This window comes from Phalangium opilio, unplaced genomic scaffold (genome assembly GCF_054372755.1).
Source record: "Phalangium opilio isolate 3A_F unplaced genomic scaffold, DU_Popi_V2 ptg000390l_1, whole genome shotgun sequence".
Lineage (NCBI taxonomy): Eukaryota > Metazoa > Arthropoda > Arachnida > Opiliones > Phalangiidae > Phalangium > Phalangium opilio.
Window position 1 is genome coordinate 61,248 of NW_028324234.1, and position 26,543 is coordinate 87,790.

Here is a 26,543-nt window from a genome sequence, read left to right on the forward strand (position 1 = left end):
CTTTTCATTTTATTAGATTTATCTTTGCATTTTATTAGATTTATCTTTGCATTTTATTAGATTTATCTTTTCACTTTATTAAGATTTATCTTTTCATTCTATTAGATTTATCTTTTCATTTTATTAGATTTATCTTTTCATTTTATTAGATTTATCTTTGCATTTTATTAGATTTATCTTTTCATTCTATTAGATTTATCTTTTCATTTCATTAGATTTATCTCTTCATTTTATTAGATTTATCTTTTCATTCTATTAGATTTATCTTTTCATTCTATTAGATTTATCTTTTCATTTTATTAGATTTGGGTATTCATTTTATTAGATTTATCTTTTCATTTTATTAGATTTATCTCTTCATTATATTAGATTTATCTTTTCATTCTATTAGTTTTATCTTTTCATTTTATTAGATTTATCTTTGCATTTTATTAGATTTATCTTTTCATTTTATTAGATTTATCTTTGCATTTTATTAGATTTATCTTTGCATTTTATTAGATTTGTGCATTCATTTTATTATATTTATCTTTTCATTTTATTTGATTTATCTTTTCATTTTATTAGATTTATCTTTTCATTTTATTAAGATTTATCTTTTCATTTTATTAGATTTATCTTTTCACTTTATTAAGATTTATCTTTTCATTCTATTAGATTTATCTTTTCATTTTATTAGATTTATCTTTTCATTTTATTAGATTTATCTTTTCACTTTATTAAGATTTATCTTTTCATTCTATTAGATTTATCTTTTCATTTTATTAGATTTATCTTTTCATTTTATTAGATTTCAATCAATTTTTGAAAAACATTTTGCAAACAAACGAAAGCAATAAAGAGGCCTTAACGGTTCCGAGCGAACCAAAAGTTAAATACACCTTTAAGCAAGTAGTCCACTAAGCCTTGTGAAACCGTACCGTTAACGTAACGTCACGTATCCAAATACGTACAGAACGCCATCTGATAGCGTTTCTTAAACAATTCTTTCGGACTTAGGTAATGGGCGCCCTCTTTCGGATGAATTACGAACTTAAAACGGTAACGATACGGTTACGCAAGGCTAAGTGGACTACTTGCTTTAATCTGAGCCTCATTACCTATAAATTGGTAGATGCCAAATTTATTCGAGATAGGGATCGGATCTTTCGAAGAACCTAAGGAATTTTGAATTTTTCCTACTTGTTTAAATATAGGTTTTGTATCGATTTGGCTGAACACATTACCAATCAATTCAGAAATATTTTTAAAATATATAGTACAATAATATATATATATATATACAATAGTATATATATAGTACAATAATATATATATATATACAATAGTATATATATAGTACAATAATTTGTTTGGGCTTAATTTCTCTCGGAAGTTTTGTTTTGCTGTAAATTTAATCGCGGTCAATGCTTCGAATTAAGGAGTCTTCTTTGAAACCTCGATCTTTGGCGATGGCTTTAATCTTGCGAATTTCTTCATTGAGGCAATCCTGGTCAGAGCAAACTAATGTCGCTCTATTGATGTAGGAGTGAAACGCTGTAAGTTTTTGCGAAAGTGGATGGTTCGATTCCTTATGAGAATGGTTTTCTATAGACAGAGGTTGTTGGATTTATTATTAAGTATGTCGAGGAATGGTAATTCATTATTAAGTTCCATTTCCGCCGTGAATTGGATACACTGATCAATAGTGTAGATATAATTCAGGAATTTATCAATATCTGATATTTGATGTTGCCCAATTGCTAGGATCTCATCGACATAGCGTTTCCAGAAGTTAATTTTAAATGGGGAATTGAGTCAGGGAGGAGAGACTTGAGAGGGAGTGTTAAAGTGAATAGGCGCGTTCGTTCGCTTCGTGGCTAAACTCGTCTCTCTCTCGGGGACTCATCGCGGTGTCCGCGCGCATGCGTCAAATTTAAAAACCGGCTTTGAAGGGGAAGGTCGTGTTTGAATTTCTGCCATGGTTAACTATAAGAAGTGTTGTTTTTTAATTGTTCAAGTAACCCTAAGCATTTAACAAGACCCGACATGGTAAATATCGTTTTCAAACCATTTCACAAACCAAAAACATAGCTTGAAATTTATTGAAAGTGAATAGAAGCTAGTGGAAATCGGTCTTCCACAAGCTAATATCCATCTTTTACATTTTTCTATCTGGGTTTTTGGCTTTGGAAGGATATTCCTTTCATATATTTTAAAGCGAATACCTTGAATCATTCCTACAACCATTACAAAAACAATTTGGCATTTTTATTAAGCCTCGGTTTCCTCCCAACAGACGTTGATTGTTAGCTAACATTGTGAAACGGAGATAAAAATTCCTACTCCCACTTTCTTTCCCATTTGCCACTGTATGACGGGTTTTTAGCATTAGATCAACACTCCCTGATTGAGTAGCGCGATTTAATTTGTTGATGTAAATGTCAGAGAGAAGAGGTGATAAAGGTCTCGCCATCGCTAAACCTGTCCTTTGGGAGTATATTTTTGAATTCACCCATGAAGAAAGGGCTGACGATGCAAATCTCAACCAATTACATGAACTTGATCCATGGATAATCTTTCTCGGAGTGCTATAATTGCTCCTTCATTTGGCACACTGGTAAACATTGAAACTACGTCAAAGGACACCAACGTATCCTTAGGTTTAATTTCAAGATTTTTTAAATCACTTAACAGTCCATTAGCGTTTTTAATAGTATGGTCATGTTTTTCAGTTAAAAAAGTCAGTTTTTTAGTTGAGAATTTGGCAATCTTATGAGTAGCAGAGTAGGGGAATCAATGCTGTCTACAATCGGTCTGAATTTAAAGGTCAGTTTATGAATTTTTATGAATGCGTACATCCTAGGGGTTGTGAAATGTGTGGCGATTTATTGTTTCTTGCACTAATATATAGTGATATACAAGTGTGTTTAATTGAAGGTGTATTGAGTGTAAATTTATAGCCACAACGAAGGCTAATTAACATTTCGTAACAAATAAGAGACGAAAATCGGAATTAAATTTCAGAGCAAGAAATTTTGAAGAAACAGTGTCGTATCTTGAAATTCAAATACAAAGAAAATTTATTTTGAAAGAGACTTTGCCTTAGAAATGTTCCGGAAAAAGAATACAACTTTTTTAATTTCAAATCATAACAAAAATTTCAAATCCTGCACATACTTACTAGGGTGGATTCACGGTTGACGTAACAATTGGTTTATTTTGAAACGCGCTTAGATTTAGAGTTTTACTGTTTTTTTTTTTTTATTTTTTAATCAGGAAAAATGTTGGAAAAAATCAATTGTTCCCATTTTCGGAACAACAACTTGTGACACGCCACAATATTAATTCATGCCACAAATTAAATACAAGTTGGGAAACCAAAATAAACCTCTGCGAGTCGAGACGAGGGCTAACATTTTCAATAAAAAAATTCCTTTTTAAACAGAGGTCAATCAGCCAATGAGAAAAACCGGAAACAAATATCACAAATTTGGCGACATATTGTCAAGTGCAATTGTAAAGGTTAAAGTGTCAAATATTTTACTACATAACCAGAATAATTCCTTTAAAGGACATCAGATCTATCACTTAAATCAGTCTCTTTCTTCTGTATTTAACATTCGGCTCACTCTAAACCGTTAAAACCTCCTAAAAATGACACGAAAGAAGACCCATTTTGGTATCTTAATTCATAGACCTAATCGTAACAACTTTTACGGAAAAATAAAGTATTAACATCCATATTATTTAGTGGAGTCTAAATTTACGTTTACGCTATATATATAAATGTAGTAAAGCTGAATTAAAAAGTAAACACCAAATTTGAAATATTAATATCAAAAGATGTTCCTGGAATATTGAGATGAGACAGAGCTTTATAGCTACACAACTAATAAAAGAATCGTAATGCCGAAATATATTTAAAATATTTTCATTTAGAATTCTGCAAAAAGAAATTGTTATCGTTTTGTAAGAGATTTTTTCATCCTACTCGCTTTATATTAACTTTGATACGCCTATAGTGTTCGAATCAGATGCAATTTTCATTACTCGTTCTATATTAACTTTGATATGCGTATAAAGTTTCAATTCAGATGCAATCTTCATTACTCGTTCTATATAAACTCTCACTCGTGTCACTTCAAAGAAAGAAGTTTTATCTTAAATAATTAAATAAATATAACTGATATTAATTATTTTAATCGTCAGTATTTTACATTAACTATAGTTAAGTCGATTTAAGAAACTTTATTCCTAAAATCATCTTAAACATAGAGTTTGACTTCTAGCGAACACCTATTTCAGAACTTTTGTAGGGTATATAACGCGATTGATTCTTGTTAAGGAATAAGAAAATGCGCAATTGCGTGAACCTTTGTTGTAAGCCCTGCCAGTGGGAGGCTAGACCTTGAAGGAGAGAGGAATGGAGTGGAAACCCCCATACCTACAGCGTTGCCTCTGTACCCCCACCTACGGCACCGTAGTCCTCCCAGCATCCTCAGCGGTTTGGTAGGGTCGTACCGGAGGAAATTGTAAAGGACGCTCCCTCTATCTTAAAAATAGAAGCTAGTTCTCGTGCATATAAAATGGCGCTACGCGGCAGCACTTAGCAATCGCCTACCGAAGGGTAAGGGCGTGCGCGAGGTACACTGGGAGAGATACGGTGCCGCAGGTCGCCCATCAACATTTCCAATCCATCTCACCTCCCTTATCCCTGGCTAGACGTTTCTCGTAACCATAGCCGCTCGCCGGGTACATCTTAAGCCTAACGTTGTTGATGGAGTAGAAGCCAATGTTGTAGATTGGTGCCGATGTGGTATAGACGAAAGACCAGTAGATGTGGTGTTAGAAGCCGATGTTGCAGATTGGTGTCTATGTGGTATAGAAGACGAAAGACCAGTAGATGGTGGTTGTTAGAAGCCAATAAGGATAGATTGGTGTGTATGTGGGATACACAAAAGATTAGTGCAGGGTGTTGCTGTTAAAAGCCATTAAATACTGAGGGTTTTGAGTGAAAGATTTGGCGGTTAGTCAGCAGATGAAGGCGTAACGACTAGCTAATGATTCGCGTTAGGGACCGTCCATAAACTACGTCTGATCTGGGGGGACGGGGGGTCATAAAATGCCATTTTTTGTGTGACGTAGTTTATGGACGGTCCCTTAAATAAGATAGATAAAGCAATGAAGTAAAGTTTTCATAATTTCTGTGTACTGCGGTCCGGAAATTGCCGTTTGCTCCGATTTGCCAACTGCGAACGCGGTGACCGGTGGTGACAGACACACACGCAGACACGTCCTGTGTAAAACCTCTCCGTGACGTCATCGTCACTCGGAGAGGTAAAAAGTAACGCTCTTATTGCGAAAGTACGAAAATTAAATTAAATGATGCGTATAGCTTATTCCCTGATAGTTCTGTTTGCGTTCGTTATTCGTTTGCGAGGATAGATAGATCCCTTCAAAAGAAATTCAACTCATGTGAAGTAAATGTTGCGCCGTTACCAAATCGTTAGCACGCCTCAACTTGAGAACGAACCCAATTAACTGCGTTTATATAACACTTGATTTCACTCCAAAATATTCTGTTAAGATTGCCTTGATTGATTGAAAGCACGTTGACACGAGTATTATTTCATGGATGTCGCAAAAACTACACAGCAGTCTTTCATGACGTGAGTTTCAAGCATTTAAATTTGAAACTCATGCCACTCCTCAAACAATACCAATTTTCACTTATGCCAATCCCAATTAAGGTTTCGTAGATTTTGGTTAGACTCCATCTTAACTAAACTGCGAATAGTGGTCGGCATTTGGATAGGATAATATCTGTTTGTTTTATCTTTATTCATAATTTGAAATTATCCACGGGAAGTCTATGATTAATGCAATTTAATCACGAATAATTATCTGATTATTATTCATGAATAACTGATAAATCAAAATTCTGTGGATTATCTTGTCCAAACGCCGACCACTAAAGTCTGCGAATGCTAATCGATTGAGCATGAATTTGATACACTGTCTTTGTTACTAGTATTCGCCGAATGGTAAAGGAGTGGTAGGTGGCTATATGATAAAATTCCTCCGTGTTCTAAAAGGTTTTGACAATATCAAGTAATAAAATTTGGAGTCAGTTTTCACGTTGTTGTTGCAATCCAATAAGCGCATTAATCAACATATTTTGACAGCGTTACCACCATCCCCAGTACGGAACATGGTTGGGGTGCGAAAGTTGGTAATTCGTGGAATGGGATTCTCGGTATGCTCCAGAGAAATCTCAGTCGTTGTGTAATTAGAAATACGCGACCAGCTTCGCCTACCTATAGTAATACAAAGAACGCTTTTCAAACACAGGAAGGAGATTTTTCTTTAAACCCATTCATCCTGTCCAAGGATGGTTTCTATTCCTTTCCTACTTCACACCCGTTTTTGATTGTGAGGACGCAAATATTATTCGGAACAAATCAGTCAAAAGGAAATAATAATATTCTGTTATTGACGAATGGGTAAATTTACATTACCAATTTATAAATAAAATTGTAATTGAAGTTGTAAAAGCTGATAACAGTACGAACTACTGTATATTAGACAATTCAATATTTTGCCTTGCAATATGTGGCCATACTAAAAAGCAACGAAAATCAATCAAAATACTGTATAAAAATTTATAAGCTCAATTTTTAAAATATCCGAGTATTTGAACCACCTAAAAGCAAATGTTAGTGGACAATTAACTATAGTATCCCTTAAAAATTTCTTGTAGATACTCTTTTTTCTAGATGTACTAAATGTTGAAAAATATTTTTGGGCAAGAGAAATTTTGGTGAAAAAAACTCTAATGTGATACACGTCTACATAATACTCATCAAGTTCCACGTGCTCGAGATTACCGTCGGGTGCGATGTCACCTATATGATTTGATTGATGAATGTTGGAATTGGTCTTCATAGGAAGATTTGGATTTAGACACGCTCTCGCTAGATGGCCTGTACGATTGCATCGTCCGCATATAGCATTAATACAGGGACATTCCGAACCCCTGTGGTTATCTGGAATAGGTTTGGCACCTCTGTCGTGTTCTCAGGTTCGTGCGAGGTTTGTCATTGTGAAGAACGTTGCTGTTGCCGTTGTTATTCCTGTTAGGTCGTCCTTGTTGCTTAGTTCCGTTTTGCCCAGGTTATTCCTGAGGATTATGCTCATGTACAATCTTAAGGTTAATATCTTTCACTTTTTCATTTGACCAAGACTGTGCTTGGCATTCTCCATGTCTACTAGAAGTGTGGTGGCTCGTGACTGCGTAATCACTTTTTTCCTCCTCTTCGGCGATGAGTTTCTGTTGCATCGCGTCATTATTTTGTCAACAATCATTTCATCTGGTTTATCGAACTTGTCAGTTTTCCGATAGAGATTAAGGAGCAAGTAAAATATGTAAAATTTAAGTCCACTGTCAAAATCATCCTAAAATAATTTGTAAACATCTATTCAAACCTAAGAAAAATAAGAGAAAAGCAAATTTCCCCACTTTATAAAACCAAATGAAACCCCAATACGAAAACCAAATGAAACCCCAATACGAAAACCAAATGAAACCCCAATACGAAAACCAAATGAAACCCCAATACGAAAACCAATTATAAATTCTTAATAAAACGTCAAGACCCCTTAAAATTCACCCAACATAAAACTCATTCTATTTCCCCAAAACCCCAGTTTGACAAACATCATTGACGTCATGGGCCAAAGCGATCGTCCCCAAAGTATCCAAAACCGCACCTCGCCTGCGAAGTCACGTAAGACTGTGACGGCAATGATGCCCTCTATAAAGGGGAGATATATGCATTCTTTACCTTAGCTCTCTGACCAAAGGGTCTCCACTTTATAGTAGGCCGTACCCTTTTTTTTAAACTAGCAACTCCCTAGTAAAACTTTGAGTGTAATAAATGAACTTTATTTCTAAATATAACTTAAAGTTTCCACCTCATTTGCACTACTACAAGCCCTTCAAGTCCGCATAGTCCAAACAAAAATCTACCAACGGTTTCAGTCCGGTAGGTAGATTTCCAAGCAAATTAAAAGCTCTCCCAGCCCCGCGCTATTCTTCACTGGGCAATGCTCGCAAGCTACAAAATTGTTTAATTGCCCTCATATAACATTTTTTATCAGGTAACTCTTGCTCCTATTGGTTCAATTTTTAAGTATTAATATAGATTTCTCTGTCACCAGAAAAATTAGAGGAAACTTATAAGAGTAGAAAGTTATTTTTCCAAAACACCCTAAGAATGAAATTGAGCCCGTGATTATGTAGTTTCAGGTTGAGAATTAACGAGGTGGCCCTGAACAAATGTTAAGTTAAAAATTGGGCCAATTTAAAATTGAAATGCCTTAAGGTCTACGGGCCTTGTGTCAACTTATTTAATTAAAAACGTTCCAAGGTTACCCATTTTAAGAGGCCAGAATCTAGTTGCTTTAATAATAAAAGTGCTATGGTTCTACTGAAAACATGTCCAGTTTAAAATAATGATTTTCCTCAGTCTGCTATAGACTGCAATACACGCTGTGGCAGTAGTGGTATACCGTTGGAACCACACCTTATACACTCGTTTCAACATATACGCTATTGATCGCGGTGGAATTATTTAAATTATTCAGTTGCGACCAAAACCAAAGATATAGTTTTATATAAGTAATTAAATTAAAGAATTAATCAACCAGAGTATAACATAAAAAGATTTTTTGTCCTCAACTTATATTCACAGTATTTTATAGTATAGATATCTCTTCTTAACTATGGCATATTTTCACACATAAATCTGGGCCCGTAGCTCAGCCAAATCGCACCGTGTCGGTTGTATGCTCTACTGTGTTCATTAAATTTTCGAGGCCTCACGCTTAAAGATGTGAAATTACCGTAATTTTTAAAAATGGTAATTTTCCGATTAAATTTCGGAATAACAAAAATTACCCTAATTTACGGTATTTTATATTTTCATATGCTTATTTACGCGGTATTTGATAAATTACTGGTAATTTACGGATTGTAAATTACCGACTCGCATCTCTACTCACGCTTATTGTGGTTTTTAGGCCCGTGAACCAGCGAAAATGTTGACGCGAATTATTAATTAGTTAATATTTAATCTTTCTTTAATCATGTATGGAAGTCCAAATTGATTGGGTAAAGAGATATACTCTGGTTAATTAATTCCTCTTATTTGTCTTTTGAAATTTTGCACGCCACACCGTTCACCAGCTTCTACCCTGGCTCCTTGGAGAATACAGTCTACAGGAGATAAGCGCCTAGGGAAGCAGAATTATTCCCGATGAACGCCACTAAAACTGCCAGGATTGTGATAACGTAAATTCTCCATATTTTTACACTCGAACATGAGAAAGAACAGCTATTCGGCAGCATATTTGGAACGATTTTTAATCCAGTTGCGCAGGCCTTAAAACAGAGGTAAGTATTTCCTAATAGAAAGTTTGTACCAATTAAGAGCTTGAGCGAAGTTATTGTGCGTATTAGAAATAAAGATGAAATTAAAACCTGATGTCATGGTAAACGGAATCCATGTTGCAACGCTGAAATAATAAAAACTGTCATTGTAGACAAAGACCAGAAAGTGTAGAAAATTAACTGCCTGAAGTGACAGATATTCAAATTTTCACTTTTGAAGAAACGATTATATGACATCAATTATTTTAAAAAATTCTTATCTTACTTTTTTGACCAAAATTACTTCAGTAAAATATTTTAACAAGAAACATGTACGCGTTAACATTTTATTTTCTATCAAAAATTTACAATTAGGTAGAGAATTTGGCCCTATAAAGAGAATAAAATGGACAGAAAATCGATGAGAGCTGATAAATAAAACCGTATGAAAACTTAACAAAACGTATTCTTCAATTGTAAAGTTTTCGAAGTATTAAACATTAACGTGCTGTATAGCTCTCAAAGATCACGATCAATCTACAGATCTTTTCGAAACTAATAACTAAATCACAATGAAAAAATATTTCTAATTTCAATATATAAAAATTTAAACTCTTCTAGAGAAATGTTTTCAGACATCTAGTGTTTAAATATCATATTAGCAAATGTTAGTCGAAAGTAAAGCCTAGTATCAAGCTAGTATCCCTTAAATTCTTAAAGTCGACATTTTTTCTTGAACTACTTTGATAAATATTTTTGAAAAATATTTTGTGAAAATGAAATTTTGGTGAATAATTGATGTTTCATAATCATGTCTTCAAAAGTGAAAATTTCTATATATATTGTTAATGTTAATGTTGAAAGGGGTGACGCGTCGCCACGTCAAGCACCGGTACCAAAGGTATTTTGTGCACCCCTAGCTGCTTAGACTGCGTAGAGTCCTGTCGCCTCGATGAATCGGATAATCCGATTGGCCGAGACAGTAGAGAACTCGTGAGGTTCCATAGTATGCATGTCGAAATGCTCAAACCTCATGGCCGCGAGGTAGTCGCAGCTGCAGAAGATATGGGAGGAGGTTTCCTCTGCCTCCCCGCAGAACCTACAAAGTGGGTCATACACGATGCCCAATATTGCAGGTGTCTATTCAGCCGGCAGTGTGCTGTGAGGAGACTGGTAACCAGCCTAATTTTGCTTTTGGTAAGGGCAAGCAGTTCCTTTGCCCTAGTAATGCAAGGACCCGGGACAAACTCCTTGGCTTGTCTCTGCCCATCCATGTCAAGCCAGAGCTGCAGTTGAAGTGCAGACATTCGGCTGTGAATCCTATGGCGAATGATGCCATGGTGGATAGGAACTGCAGGCTCAGGTCCGAGGAACTTCGCCTCAGCCCCCCTTTTGGAATACATATATCAATATATATTACTTCAGGCAACTAATTTTCTACACTTACACTTTCCGGTCTTTGTCTACAATGACAGTTTTTATTAATATCTGTCACTTCAGTCTTCATATTAATTAAAATTGTTTAGAAAACATAGGAGAGAAAACGTCTTAGGGCGTTGCCCGTCCATCGGTAATCTAGCTTAATAACCAGCCGTCGGTAATCTGGCTTTTGACCAGCCGTCAGTAATCTACCTTAATTACCAGTCGTCGGTAATCAAGCTTGATTACCAGTCGTCGGTTATCTAGCTTATTTACCAGTCGTCGGTAATCTAGCTTATTTACCAGTCGTCGGTAATCAAGCTTAATTACCAGTTGTCGGTAATCCAGCTTAATTACCAGTTGTCGGTAATCCAGCTTAATTATCAGCCGTCGGAAATCATGCTTCATTACCAATCGTCGGTAATCAAGCTGCATTACCAATCGTCGGTAATTCGGCTTAATTACCAGCCGTCGGTAATCCGGCTAAAATTCGAGCCGACGGTAATCCGGCTTGATTACCGGTCGTCGGTAATCCGATTCTATTACCAGTCGTCGGTAATCCAGCTTATTTACCAGTCGTCAGTAATCTAGTTTAATTACCTTTAATTGGTAATCTAGATTAATTACCCTTAATTGGTAATCTAGTTAATTACCCTTAATTGGTAATCTAGTTAATTACCTATAATTGATTATCTAGTTTAATTACCCATAATTGATTATCTAGTGTAATTACCTCTAATTGGTAATCTAGTTAATAACCTATAATTGGTAATCTAGTTAGTAACCTATAATTGGTAATCTAGTTAATAACCTATAATTGGTAGTCTAGTTTAATTAGCTCTAATTGATAATTTATTTTGAGTACGTTTAATTCGTAATCTAGTTTAATTACCTTAAATTTGTAATCTACTTTATTTATCTTTAATTGGGGATCTAGTTAATTATCTTTAAATGACAATCAAGTTTAATAATCGTTTATTGTTAATGCAGTTTAATTAGCTTTAATCTGTACAGGGAAAAGTTAAAATGTCCATTAAGCAAGCTATTTGTTCTAAGAATTTGACTATATCCGCGGTAAAACGACCAAGTTCAAGAGTGGCTTTATACACTACATAACTCACGCTAAAAAGTCGCAAGTTCCATAGTTTCTGGGTAAACCACGTAAGTCAGAGCATGTAACTAAGCTACGAAAAACAATTCTTAAACTTAATTTTTCTTGATGAAAAATAGGCGCCAATTATAGATATGGGGCTTTCATTTAAGACCGTTTTCATATCTATTTAACGTATAGTTATTTTTATAAGGGTATGGACAAAATGGGTAAGTTTGGAAAGTTTCCCATGTTATTTCCATGGAGATTTTCGTCAAAATCTGAGATTAATTTTATGGAAATGAAAACCACCCTTAGCAACTTTATTTTTTACAAATTAAACTAATTAATGGATCTCTTTGAAATTTTAACCACATATTGAGGGCCCGAATTGTAGTTCTGCGGAAGTTTTTCAAAACAGTTAATACAATAGAAAAAAAACTGCATCCAAACAAAAAACCCTCCTTGTACAGTAAGAGCAGTATGAAGTCTTATCTAAGAGAGCTATATACCGCTCTCTCAGAATTTAACGGTTAGGACTGTACCGATATGTATAGACTCCCAAGACTGTTTTAACCAGTCTCTCCTCCCTGCTTTAACGGAAAATAGTTCCATCTTCCGAGGATGTTTGAGCGAACTTCCCATCAACTAGGGCTGTTCAAGAGGGTTCACGGGTAGTTGAGCGGTTTTCAAAAGAGCGTTTTGGAATAAAGCGGTTCCTAAAACAGCGGTTTGCAAAACCGCGTACAAGCAAAACCGCGGTTGCTGTTTCCGCGTTTCTCAATACAGCGCTATTTCCCAAAACAGCGGTTGCTGTTTCCGCCCAAACTGTGATTGATAGGGAGGGAAATATCTATTATATTAAGTATATAGGACAAAGAACAATATTATGCAAAAAGGAGTAATGTTATATCGGAAGTAAATATAAAATATAATTTTTTGGAAAAGGCACATTATTTTGGGAAGTTAATGAATATAAACAACAAAATTTTGGAAAAGGCGTACTTTCGTACGCTCAAGATATAAACGCTGTAATCAAAATGCGCTAAAACGAGAAATGGCTATAATGGCAAACGCGCTTATGAAAAAGCCGTTTTGGACAATGCTGTTTTGATAACACGCCCAATCGATAACATACCGTTCAAGAGTTGGGGCCGAGCCGACACTTTGGCGGCTTGATTAATTAACGTTCGAGCTTTTTTAAGGTCGAGCCGAGCAAAGCCGAGATACATCGAGCCACTACGACTCCCGAGTTTAGTCACTGAAATAGTGCTTTTCTCTTAGTCTTTCTTCTCTCCACCCACCAATAGCGTTCCGTTGTATTTTTACATGAAATAAAGCGTGGGAAAATTTGCTTTCTCTCTAGCATCTAAAAGTGGGCATATAACGATTTCTTCACTTTTTACCGAGCGGATTTTACTGAACCACTAACGTTGGTAGTAGCAATTTTTGTTAAACATATTTTAACAGAGCCAGCTCGCCCTGCCTTTTTGTTAACAAAATTCTCGTGGCACGCTCCCTGTCTCGCGCCACGATTGTCACATCGCGCGCAAATTTTATCAAATCTCGCGATAAATTTCATTCGACACGGAGCGTGCCACGAGAATTTTGTTAATAAAAATGCAGATTGTTACGTGATTGGTCGGAGGTCCTTATTAAAAATTATCCATAAATCTCGAACGAATTGTAATTCTAAAATCATTGGGAGATATTTCCTGGATGTTTCACTATGCAGATTGGTCTTACAATTAGTAGAAGAGTCGATAATAAAAATCACTTTATTTTCCACTTCACCCTCCCTTAGGCTTGTTGATAGTATAAATGTTAATTGCAACACTTTTTCTTGGAAGTTCCAGAACCTTAACTTAGAAGAATCCTGTCACCAAGTTCTTTTTTTTTTTTACCACACGCACTTGTACAACTTTTCGACGTCATTTCAAGGGTATCGATTTGTAGGAACAAAGTTAGGCGAAGTTATTCTTCATTTTAGCTGCAGCAAATTCGCATGACTTGGATAAAAACATGAATAATTGAGATATATATATATATATACATTGTTAAAACTTTTGTAAGTTTCAAAACTTGACTAACTCCGAAAAACTAAATCAAACGCGTCTTAGAGTAAGATCAATAACTTTACTGCACGCAAAACTAACTTTATTAATCGAAAAAATTAGCGGAGCGGAAAAATAAGTGGCTTTTTCCGACTTCATATCGGCAATACGACAAATAACAAAGTGAAAACATTTGCGTTTGAAATGAACAGCAGTTTCCGCCAAGGAGCTTCTCTTAATGACGCAGTTACCGCGACTTTTCAAACTTGATTACACGATATCCATCATTTAACTTTAGAATTGGCCTTGAAAGTTACAACAAAAAATTACCTTATAAGACAAATTAATATTTCACTAAAAACTGCATTAAGAATTTAATTGCTGCAATTTAATATTTCCTATCATTCGTAAAACTGTAGATAATTTATCGAAGATGAATTCGAGCATATTCTCTTTTACGATGCCAGTAGGGGTAAGGAATATTATTTGAACTCTTTGCATTATTTATAGCGGTTTCCATTGGAATGATCCGAGCGCTCCCGGTTTCCATTGGAATGATCCGAGCGCTCCCAGAGTGCTTCGAGAAAAACAGTCGTCTTTTAATGGGGAAAAACGAGCGGCTCTGAGACGGAGACCCGTCTTCCAATGCTCCAGTCGCTCCCTCCCGGTTTGCTCCCAATTGCTCCGACTCTAGAGACGGGGCGACCAAAATGGAGCGCCTGGTGACGTAATAAAACCGCTCTGAAAAATACGGAGCTATGTTGGAGCGCTCCCAGGCGACCCCAATGGAAAACGCTATTAGTTTCGTCAAATTAATTTTCCGATAAGCAACCCAAATTATTATTCAGTCAGCTAAAAAGTATTTTCAAGAATTTATGAGTGGAAAGTTCATACTTGACAGCGTGTCAATTTCAGCGACACAGTACGTTTTATTGAACCTGAAGAATGTGCGGTAAGTAAATAAGGGGAAGCCCTCAAATGAGTGGTTCCCGTATGAGCGGATTTCAAAATAGCGGTCCTCATAACAGCGGTTCCCTAAATATTGCTTTCTCGAAATGGCAGTTTACCCGTTACAGCAGTAGTTACCGATACAGCGGTTCTCGTAAACGCGGCGTATCGTTACAACAGTTCTTATTATGGTGAAGGCTGGATTATATGAACTCAAATAGAACTATAGGTCAGATATGGATAATTAGGGTAGGTAAAAGTTTATTATTTGAACTGAATGGTATTCGATCAGGTCAGGGTAAAGTTAATTATTTGAACTAAAAAAGTATTCGGTTAGATTTGGTTACATTAGGTTAGGTTAGCGTAACGTTAATTATTTGAACCCCAATGGTATTAGGTCAGGCTGGGTTAAGTTGGGTTAGGTCTGGTCGGGTCAGGTCGGGTCAGCGTAAAGTTAATTATTTGAACCCCAATAGTATTAGGCAGGGTAGGTTGGGTTTGGTTAATTATTTAAACCCCAATATACTAATGTTTTTAAGAATTATTTAAAAAATTCGAACAAATTTTGAACAACGCCGCTGTTTTTTGGAATCGCGGCTGCTATTTAGGGGAGTGTTCTTCTGGGAACTGCTGATACGAGGTGCACCTTAAATAAGTACTAAAACAATATCTTTACTGATGACTATCAAGAGAAAATAGAAGAGACAATAATACTTGGGGTCAAAATTTTACTTTAGCCCTGTTTTCTACCTCGTTTTGGGATCCTCCAGTTTTTTACCCCCTAAAACTTCAAGCACCCAATCAGGAGGCTAGAGGTTAAATATTGTGCTTTTGGAAAGTAGCGCTACTCATGGGATTGTGGGAGAAGGAGCCTCTCCACGTCCTCTCTCTAAAAGCTGTGAGGAGGCTATCCTAAGAGGGGGTAGAAATCTAACCCCTCAAACGAGGCGCAGTACGCCGAAGCAGAAGAATACACCCTTTCGACGGGAAAAGGGGGGTAGGCAACCCTTAGTATCGGTGTGTCCAGTGTCGTGTTTGCGCACCCTGAGATCCAAAACGCCTACAGCGCAGGCGCTAAAATGCGAGATGGAAGGCAGAGTTTTACCCCTGCGCCTTTCCTTCTTAGAATCTTCGAAAGGATGTATTATCAGGGAGGAGAGAAGGAGTAATAATGCGAATAGGCGGGTTGGTTGGCTTCGTGGCTAAACTCGTCTCTCTCCGGTGCTGGCTCAGTCACTCGCCACGGTGTCGGCGCGCATGCGTCAAATTTAAAAACAGGCTTTGAACTGGAAGTGGGAGCTGGCGGTAGTGTAGTAACCGAGTAACCGATGCCACTTGTGCGTGCGCATTACCTAGAATCGAGGGAGGGAGAGATAAAAATTTCTTCCCTCTGTTCTTTTTCCCCTTCCATTTATATTACTGCTTCTTTAACATAAGACTAACACTCCCTCTCACCTCACTCCTCCCAGTTATTATAACCCTCCCAGTTATTATAGTCTCTTTTATTTTATCTTGTTGCTGTTTTATTTTTAATCCTTGCCTGAGAAACATGAAATACGACTTAAATTCTACATTTATTTTTATAAAGATTGACTTTTCTGGATCCAAGTCAACTAAAATCAACGGTCGGAAATATATCGCAAAATTGGATGGCTGAGCAACTGGGTCATTTGAATAACATAGAAAGTGGAGTAAGAACTTTAGTTATTTAATGGAAAATGAAGTGATTTTTTATCGATTCTTCTACATATTATAAGACCATTCTGCATAGTGAAACATCCAGGAAATATCTCCGAATGATTTTAAAATTCAAATTTGAAATAAGAACCTCTGACCAACCGCGTAACGCCCTGCCTTCGTGTTGACAAAATTGTCGTGGCACGCTCCATGCCAAATGAAATTTATCGCAAGATTTATAAAATTTGCGCGCGATGCGATAATCGTGGCGCGAGATGTAGAGCGTTCAACTGGCGGCAAAACGTTCTCACTAAAACTTGTAATATAATGAAAGAGTGCGAGCTCGTGGAGACCAAGGCTTACCAGTTATGTCGAAAATGCATCAATAGCTACCTATCAATTTTCATAGAATTTATTGTCTTCGTAAAAGCTATCATTTTTATCATATAAGTAACGACTAAGCCAAACTTATTTAACAAAATAAAAAAATGGCGTCGAAAATAAACCTCTCGCGAGCTGATCAAAACCAAGCCTATGACGTCGAGCATTCGTCGATTCCTATTGGCCACCGCTTTCCTTTCCCTAAAAATTTGCGGAAAAATAGAAAACCAATTCCGTGCTTGCCGCCCAGAAAACGCGAAATTTTGCGGCAAGTTACCTCCAAAAAAACGGCGCGGAACGCGGTTTTTCCCGCGTTTTGGCCCAATGAAAACCAGGCTTTAGGAGGTCTTAACGGTTCAGAGAGAGCCGAATGTTAAATCCACATTTGAGTGTTAGATTATAATTATTGAGGATACATAGAAAATGATTAAACGCTTTAACCTTAACAAATGCCCTTGGCAATATCTCCCCAAATTTGAACTGTATTACTGGTTTTTCTCATTGGCACATGGACCTCTGTTTAGAAAGTAAATTTTTGTTTGAAAATGTAGGCCCTCGTCTCGACACGGAGAGGTTATTATTGGTTTCCCAACTTGTTTGCTCTCCTATTTTCCGTTAAAACATATAAATTAAATTCGTCGTAATGTTTCGATTTTTTCGTCAAACGGTTCATCTTCAGGCTAAAATTTATGTCTAATCGATATATGGCGTAGGCTCCGGTCAAATCATTCTCGCTCTTAAGATCATATATGATTTTTTTTGAGGTAATTGGAACTACAGCAAGGACATACCCTATCAGTAACGAAATCATTAGCGCAACACATCTGCCATCAATAACTGAACTGGGTACCGTAGCTATTTCTACATGCATGGATAGAGATCTTGGTCCCGGTACCTCGATGCTCTCAATTCAAGGTCTTGGTACGAAAGTATGGATTGTGACGTCTTTCGTAACATTACTACTTTCGCTCATCACTTTCGTCTTCAATGGTTTTAATTTAAATAAACGTTACAATAAGCGATTGTCTTTAAGCGATTCTCTGTGGCACTACGTATCTGGAATTCTTCAAAACCGTAAATATTGTTTAGCTTATAGAGCGGAGCCTCCGAGATATCTAGGCCCGTGCCTATCGCGAAGCGCGAATATTTTTTTAATTACTTTAGTTCGCCGTGTTTTCTCACTTGGGGGCGCTTTTAGTATCGTAAAATAAAAATAAGTTTTAGAAAATTTCCGAAGACCTTTATTAAACAATAATGCCAAAGAAGTAAAGGATAAAAAAGCTAAGGTTAAAAAAATTAAAGGTTACGAACGAGTAAAAAAATTCCTCTTGGTATAATAAAACTGTGAATTAGCAACTTCAAGAAGTTTTGTTTTACTAAAAAAACAACAATGTTAAAATTTCATAATTAATTTTGTTGGCCACACAATCTAACCAAAAGATTCGATAAAAAATAAATAGCGCCTAAAACAATTACGTTAATTTAAGGGTGAAACCTTTCTCTTTCATAAAATTTTTATAATTGGCCCCTAAAATATCAACGACAATTTATGGAAGACCCCCTTCGCAACTGTAATAAAAGCGCCATCTAGAACACATATTGGGTGAAAATATTTCCTCTATGAAACTGGATATTTCCCCACATAAAAATCGACACGCACGGGCCTAGATATCTCGGAGGCTCCGTATAGAGTTACATAATTAGTGTAATGTTTGCGTATTGGTCCATTCATGAACGAAATAGTGAACAATCCAGACTTAACAGCCGTACCTTTGCACGTACAAACCGAGACATCCACTAGTTGTAACAAGAAGGGGGTTGAAAGATAGGCGGAGGGGATGGAAGTTTGAGAGAGAAAAATAAATTGGGGACAAATTAAGCTGTAATTTCCGGTTTTGCCAACGCCATCTGCGAGTTAACAAATATAGTATAATACTTGAAATTTTTAAATCTAATGGCGTAACGGTTCAATTTTCTTCAAATTATTGGAATTTGGTCGTAAAATTGTGCAGAATAAGGACTGTGTGTTTCCAAACTGTATCAGTGAGAGGCGGTTTTTACAGCTTACCTCATTTCTCCTTGTTTACATAAATTGCATTCTATATTTCGTGTATGCCGCTTTCGATAGCCACCCTCTCACGTGACCTTTAATTTTGTCCCTAAAATGACGTAGTTCCGCTGGCGCGAATTTGTCTCAACAGGGGGAAATAGTAGTCGCTTGTTACACATAGTGGACGGGTTTTTTCACTAAAGGCATGTCCTGGATTGTTCACTATTTCGTTCATGGTCCATTTGAGCACCGCATATCTCTCAAGAATCTCGCGGCGTTTTGCGCGGGAAAAATATGATCACGTGATCGGCCGCCATTTATGGAGAGGATTTTTTTTAACATTCCGAATTGTACTGAAATTATTATTGTAGTACATTTATAAGTTATTATTATTTTTTACTTGCCTTATGCAGTATCTATATTTAAAGCCCAAAATATAAGAGAATAAATCCGATAGATGGAGAGCGCGAGTTTTGAAATTATAAGCCACTCCCATCAAAACATACAAAGGCGCGTACAAAGGAGTCGAGGATGGGTAGGGAATTTACTTCTTACATAAATCCGTTTTTGGTAGGGAGTGTAATTTATGCTTGATTTTGCCCCGCTAAGATAACGTTTTATTTGACCTCATTGGTGACGCCGTGGTTGTAAGAGTTCTAAAGCAATGGGGGCAGAGACGGAAATAAGCAGAGGACACTGGACATTATCCAATAAAATTTTAAAATGTCCTATAATTATTTTAAAAACTAAGGGGTCACTGGACAGTTTGACCAATAAATTTTCCGAAGTTTTGATAGCTTGACTATGATGATGGGACACTATTTTTGCACACTCCAGTGGACATTGTCCTATACATTTTCCAGTCAAAGGGGGGATCACTGGACACATGTCTTTTAAGATATTTTTCTTATTTCCGGCCCTGAATGGGGGTATAGACAATTTCTATGTAATTGGCTCCTACGCATAGGCTTTTTGGATCCTGAAAGTGTACCCCTTTGTATATTCCGATACTAAGGGTGGCCTACCCCGATTTTACGTGGAAAAGGTCTATGTAAGAGACAACGTGCAGTTTTTCATCTCCAACCCTACTAGTGATTTTTGTTTTATAATAAGTAAGCCCAAGGCCCAGCTTTTTCGTGTTTGTCTGTTAGTAGCTCTCAGATAGTATGAACTATAATATGCCATAGAGCGTAAAGTCAAGGATAATTAGAGTAAGTTTATATTAAAATGTAAAAGAAACGATACTAGCAGAAGTAATATAAGGGACTAGAAGTATCGAGGGAACCAAATTCTTCACTTGGCGAAAGTGAATATTCTTGATAACACACCAACGGTTGGCCCTCTGGTAGCGGTTTCTGAATTTTCCCTCCTAAACGTGAGACGCTCGCGGTGGTAGACGGCCGAACTAGATTCAAGTACGCGCGTCCGTGTTCAGCGGCTTTAGGTTGAGGGGAAGGGGGCTGGAATTATTTTTGGAACTCGACCAATTTTTTCTCTCTATAGTGTAGGCGCGATGGAAGAGGATGCGGCATAAAATCCTCAAATTTGTTCACTACTGCCAGGATCTATTTCCAATGCTAGAGCACTTTACTTCTAGTCCCTTATCTTACTTCTGATACTAGTCATAATAGTATGCAGATAAATGTCAGATAAAGCCTGAGCTTAAAATGGACATGAAGAAACAAAGATCCGTCATGTGATGTAACATGTTAAAATATATCAAATAATGTTAAATAACAAGAAACTAATTAGCAGTATACTCAAAAAAAGCCAGGGTTACCAGACAATATTTAAATGAGGCTACGTTTTTGGAAAATATTGGAATTTTTGTTTCAGCGTCAGATTTGAAAATGAACGTGCAGTGGGTGCGATTTATCCAGATTGGATGGATGATGGGATCAACCGTTATTATGGCTTCGTATTCCGGAAATCTCAATAGCGAACTTGTAGCAAATACGGTCACTTTTGTCCACACCATCGAAGATCTTCTAAAAACTTCAATAATTCCTCTAATCCGAACCGATTCCCCATTTGAAAACGCAATGACCAAGGTAATTAACAAGTAGACAGATGAACAAAGTTCGTTGAAGATCATGGACTTTTGATAGCTAGTGAAGTTCGTTGCCTCATAAAGTCTGATTCTCACCGACCAAACTTTCACCATGGATAGATTTAGTATTAGAAGTAGGAATGGAGAACAGAGTAATCTGGGTGCGCGTCAAAGTATGAAAGAAGAGGCAGATCATAGCAACAGAGGTAAAAAGGAATTACCTATTTTTCGCCGTCCCCGTCAGCAACGTCATAAAAACGTAGTTTAAGTGAGCCAATAAGAAAATTTAAACTTTTCGTTACGTGTTGGAGGGAGGGGCTCTATACTGGGCTATAAGTCGACTGAAGTAAATACTAACCATTCTCCATTCCTACATCTAAAATTAAATCTATCCCAGGTTTCACGGAGTCATAAGAAACAATCCGCGTAATTTTTCGAAAAATTCCTCTAAAAACGGCGACAAGCCGTTTTCATGGAAACTTGTAATATGAGAGACCGGGAGCTCCATTGTGGAGACCATGGCGTACCATGTTTTTACCTCTCCGAGTGACGTATGTCACGGAGAGGTTCTGTAACGATCGTGTGTGTCTGTGTGTGTGTCTGTCTGTCTGTCTGTCTGTCTGTGTGTGTGTGTGTCTGTTGTTACACCCACGTGACCGCGTTCGCAGTTTCCAAATCGGAGCAAACGTGTTCGCCATTACCGAACTGTATTCACAGTCACGGAAATGGCTCCTCCACTTGAGTTCTCACACCACCATCTTCTGGTCTTGATCCATCCCACACGGACACCAGTCTGTACATACTGGCTTCTAATCACCACCATCTTCTGGTCTTCGTCCCTTCCACTTGGAAACCAGTCTGTACATACTGGCTTCTAATCACCACCATCTTCTGGTCTTTGTCCATCCCACGTGGACACCAGTCTGTACATACTGACTTCTAATCACCACCATCTTCTGGTCTTTGTCCATCCCTCATGGACACCAGTCTGTACACACTGGCTTCTAACACCACCATCTTCAGGTCTTTGTTTTTGTCCATCCCACATGGACACCAGTCTGCACACCTGGCTTCTACTCCATCGTCATCGTTGGGTTTAAGACATTCGCGGCGATCAGCTAGGGTTACGAGAAACGTCTAGCCTCCCTAGGGTGGGTTGTCCACGATAGGTTTTCGCAATTGCGGTTGTTCTTGCTTTTAGCTGTAGTTCGACACCCTTATATACTACCTATTTGATTAAGGCGAAGCAACCGGCGTATGCTTCATTTCAAACGCCAATATTAGTCAAGTCTCTCAAGAATGTTTAATTGTTCTTTTTGAACAATTAAACATTCTTGTTCTTTTTGTTGATTTTTTTTAATATTGTTATTTGAAATGGCTGTTTATATATTACTTAAGCTATAGTACATCTGTATATACAATAGTCCTTGGTTTAGTGATTTCATGAAGAAAACTAAGACCTAGACTCTGGCGGGTATATCAAGTCTTATCCGCAATAGGCTTAGTGAAACAAAGAGTAAATAATTGAGGCCTGAGGTGAAGTAAACTTTGGGCTTTGATTTTCGTGTCTGTAATGAAGAGACATAAACGGTTCAGAGTGAGCCGAAAGTTAAATACACTCTTAAATAATCAGGTTAAGATTTTATAATAGAAGAAAAGATCATGGTGGCAATTAGGTTAGTAAAAGGGCTAATGGTAAACGGGTAGTAGCTACAGACTTTTTAATTTATTTATGATGCGCATTGACTATTAGTGCGTCTAGCTACAATATAGCTTTGGTGTTATTTAACGTTAACATTCATGTTGGCAAACTACTGCAAACCAGTTGTGAATGTAGCTATCAGAATATAGGGTAAACAGCTGAAGCGTAGACTTCATTTCCTGTTCTTTTCCCCATTGACTGATTTCCATGTGTCCAAGATTTATCCTTATTGGATGTAAAATGTCGTCTGCTTTACTGTATATTCACTATGCTTGGAATACTGCTTCAATATTTCGTAAATTTTTACTTCAAAAAACAGAAATAATTCCATATCTAGGTAAATAAGTTTGTAGTAGTAGACCTCTTGACTCGGAGAGGTAATATTTTGGTTTTCCCAACTTGTTTTAATGAAATGTAAACCTTATTCATTTTTTACCGCAATTAAAATTAGCAAAATCGGAGATCTGACGAAACCCTTTGTTTTCGTATTTTTTAGATTTTAAGAACAATTTCAGAAACCCTTTATTTGAACTTTAAAGGACTGTTAGTTTATGATTGAGCATTCGAGGATTTTAGATACAGGCCTACAGATGTAAATAGTTTCAGTTAAATTTGACCAACGTTATTTAAACAGATACAAGAAACACTGACAATCGCGGAAAAAACATTTATGGAGAAATATAAAAAGGAACCTCGGTATAAGCAGTTCAATCCAAAAGTATTCGAGCAATTTCTTTCTGGAAAAGTTGCTATATTTGAGGACAAAGGAGGTTTCCAGTACCTGACAGTGAAAATCATGAAACAGCTGAAGGACAGCCATAAACGTGTTCATTTTGGTGGCCATACTTACTTGACGACATATGTAGGCCTTGTTTTCAGCAAAACCCTGCCGAATGACATTCTTCACCAAATTGACTACTTGTAAGTGTATATATTTATGCAAATAACTTCTACCGATCGAGTGAAAGATCCGCAGGGTCGGACGTTGTGGAAAAGGTGTACGGGATTTCAAAATCCAATTTGATTTTGTTGGATTTCATTTGATTTAGTCGGATTTTGTTTGATTTCAAAATTCAATGACTTCAACGGATTTCGTCGGATTTTGGGATATTTCCCGTGATTTCGACGGATTTTGCGATATTATCCTTGATTTCGTTGGATTTTAAGGTATTTTCCATGATTTCGTCGGATTTTGTGATTTATTTTTGATTTTGGATTTCGCGAATTTTTTTCTTGATTTTGTGATTTCTATACTGATTTCGGATTTTATATGGGATTTCGAAATCAGGAAAAATACGTTTGATTTCTTTCCGGATTTAGGATTTGGTTATTGATTTTGGATTTCCGAAGTTGAATTTCGCGGGTAGCGTTCGGGATTTCGTTAATGACCGACCCCTCGGAAAGATCCGTAGATGTTTCTTTTAGGGCTGTGCGAGTCTTGAATTTTTGGTTTCGAGTCGAGTCTCGAGCATTGAAACTTTCCCTTATCGAGTCTCGAGTACTCGAATCGAGTATCGAGTAGTTGGAAAATTTGTTTCGAGTATTTATCGAGTAATTGGGAATTGATTTTCGAGTATTTATCGAGTAATTGGGAATTGATTTTCTAGTATTTCCACACTTTTTGTTAATTTATCGCTCTCATAATAGACATTTAGTGTAATTTTGATCATCGACAACTACCTCAAACAATTCCAAGACGATATTAGTCTTCTTCCCGTTAAATTTAACAAACTTAATTCCTCATTAATATCTTCTTCGGAATCTCATTACTCACCGAAGTCACTTGTAGCCATTGTTATATTTCGCGCAAGTCCCAATCGAAATTTACTAAGCTGAACTTCCAAAAAAAAAGATCAATAAATAAATTAATTAAATAAATAAAAAATAATAACAACACGAATTTAACTGTATTTTATTAGTTTTACTTCCACTATTGAACCAGCTATAGGAGCTACATTACACTGGCATTATGATCTACATCCCATCTTCAGAGTTAAAGGCCTTCCAAAAGCAGGTTTGAGTATTTACCGAGCCTTGCTTTGATACTCGAAACTTTTTCGAGTCTCAGAAAATCTCTTATCGAGTATCGAGTCGAGTACTCGGCTCGATGCTCGATCGAGTACTCGAGTCTTATTGAGTACTCGCACAGAATCTTTACAATTAAGTTTTTATTTGTCTTTTAAGTTTAACTTTCAGAGAATTTTCACTTCACATATATGGTTTTATTTCGATTGCTTTTCTTTGAGTCTCTTGAAATTATATAAGGTCAAATTTTACTCTTATTATCGAATGAAATTCATTTGATTTATATTATTTTTAACATTCATCCTTTTTTAGGATGGCCAGATATTTCGAGACGGCGCAGACGGCAGTGATATTCAGAAAACGTGATTTAGCCGCTACACCCTACTTGGCTAAAAAGGCACTGCTCAAGACTGTGAAACCACTTGAAGTCGAGAATTTGGTTTTGGTTATCAAGATTTGGTTCTATGGAGTTCTTGCAGCAATTTCTTCAATCATAATCGAAGTCGTTCTCCAATTTATGAAGAACTAAACTTTATTTCTAAAGAGGCCGAGCAAAGCAATAATTTCCAATGAGCAAGTACAGTGACCTTAAAGGAAACATCCTTTTAATACAACCCCCCCCCCCTCCCGCATCTAGCTTAAAGTGGGCTTTACAGATTCCATTGGGGTCACTGCCGAGTTTCTTAACTTTAAAGGGAATGATTTATATAACAAAAGGTAGAATTAATTTCTATGAATTCAAAAATATCAAGCTTTTAATTCTCCGATTTCTGGTTATTTGGTAAAATGCATTTGAAAATGCTTCATATGAAATTATTTGAAATCCACTTTTTAAGAAAGGCTAAAACGTTTCCTGTAGTCCGACGTCACAGATATACTTTTTCACGTGAGATGGTGCCACTCTCTCCGCTATCAGAGTCAGACCCAGAGTTTAGACTGGCGAGAAGCTCGAGACGCGTATAGGATGATTGTCTACCATTGGGTCGAATCCCATTGCATCGAATGTCTTGTTCGACCGAATCCCGTTGGACCGAATACCGCAATTTGGGCGGTTTTTCAATCATGAATTTTCCTTTAATTTATCGGGTTTTTTTCAAATTGTTGTTTTTTAAGTTAGTATTTATTCGTAATATCAGAGCTAATGGTTTCATATGTATTGCGAATATCTTAGTGCAAAAATAAAGAACAATATTATTCAAAAAAGAGTAACATTATATCGAAAGTGAATATAAAATGTAATTTTTTGGAAAAGGCATATTAATTTGGAATGTCAATGAAGATAAACTTCAATATTTTGGAAAGGCGTAACATTTTTCTTTTTTATATAAAATATTACTAACCTAACCTTTGGAAAAGACATATTAATTTGGAAAGTCAATGAAGATAAACTTCAATATTTTGGAAAAGGCGTAGCATTTTAGTTTTTATAAAATATTAGTAACCTAACCTAATCTTTGGAAAAAGCATATTAATTTGGAATGCCAATGAAGATAAACTTCAACATTTTGGAAAAGGCGCAACATTTTACTTTTTTATAAAAACTATTACTAACCTAACCTTTGGAAAAGGCATATTAATTTGGAAAGTCAAGGAAGATAAGCTTCAATATTTTGGAAAAGGCGTAGCATTTTAGTTTTTATAAAATGTTAGTAACCTAACCTAATCTTTGGAAAAAGCATATTAATTTGGAATGCCAATGAAGATAAACTTCAACATTTTGGAAAAGGCGCAACAT

At 36.5% G+C, this 26,543-nt stretch overlaps 2 protein-coding genes across 3 annotated transcripts; both read left to right on the forward strand.

Annotated features, from left to right (window-relative positions):
• The first annotated feature begins 14,323 nt into the window (after nucleotides 1-14,323).
• LOC149594094 (uncharacterized) lies at nucleotides 14,324-18,810 on the forward strand. Its single transcript, XM_089861279.1, has 5 exons — nucleotides 14,324-14,447; nucleotides 14,824-14,927; nucleotides 16,512-16,614; nucleotides 17,746-17,902; nucleotides 18,725-18,810. The coding sequence occupies exons 1-5, from the start codon at nucleotides 14,409-14,411 to the stop codon at nucleotides 18,808-18,810; spliced, it is 489 nt and encodes a 162-aa protein (XP_089717405.1). The 5' UTR covers nucleotides 14,324-14,408.
• A 4,566-nt stretch (nucleotides 18,811-23,376) lies between these two features.
• LOC149594095 (uncharacterized) lies at nucleotides 23,377-26,007 on the forward strand. 2 transcript variants are annotated; one of them, XR_016379396.1, is made up of 3 exons: nucleotides 23,377-23,704; nucleotides 25,121-25,525; nucleotides 25,668-26,007. XR_016379396.1 is itself a non-coding variant. In XM_089861387.1 (2 exons), the coding sequence occupies exons 1-2, from the start codon at nucleotides 23,454-23,456 to the stop codon at nucleotides 25,335-25,337; spliced, it is 468 nt and encodes a 155-aa protein (XP_089717513.1). In that variant the 5' UTR covers nucleotides 23,377-23,453; the 3' UTR covers nucleotides 25,338-26,007. The 2 variants fall into 2 exon arrangements, 1 of the variants encoding a protein (XP_089717513.1); XM_089861387.1 differs by having other exon boundaries at nucleotides 25,121-26,007.
• The last annotated feature ends 536 nt before the right edge of the window (nucleotides 26,008-26,543 follow it).

Bases quoted from the DNA above. Each gene is read 5' to 3' on its own strand.
- LOC149594094 (XM_089861279.1), top strand. From the start codon at position 14,409: ATGAATTCGAGCATATTCTCTTTTACGATGCCAGTAGGG. The intron at 14,928-16,511 runs GTAAGTAAATAA...ATTTTTATAAAG, and splicing joins TTGAACCTGAAGAATGTGCG to ATTGACTTTTCTGGATCCAA. The intron at 16,615-17,745 runs GTAAGAACTTTA...ATTTTTTTTGAG, and splicing joins TGAATAACATAGAAAGTGGA to GTAATTGGAACTACAGCAAG.
- LOC149594095 (XM_089861387.1), top strand. From the start codon at position 23,454: ATGGAGAAATATAAAAAGGAACCTCGGTATAAGCAGTTCAATCCAAAA. The intron at 23,705-25,120 runs GTAAGTGTATAT...ATCCTTTTTTAG, and splicing joins CTTCACCAAATTGACTACTT to GATGGCCAGATATTTCGAGA.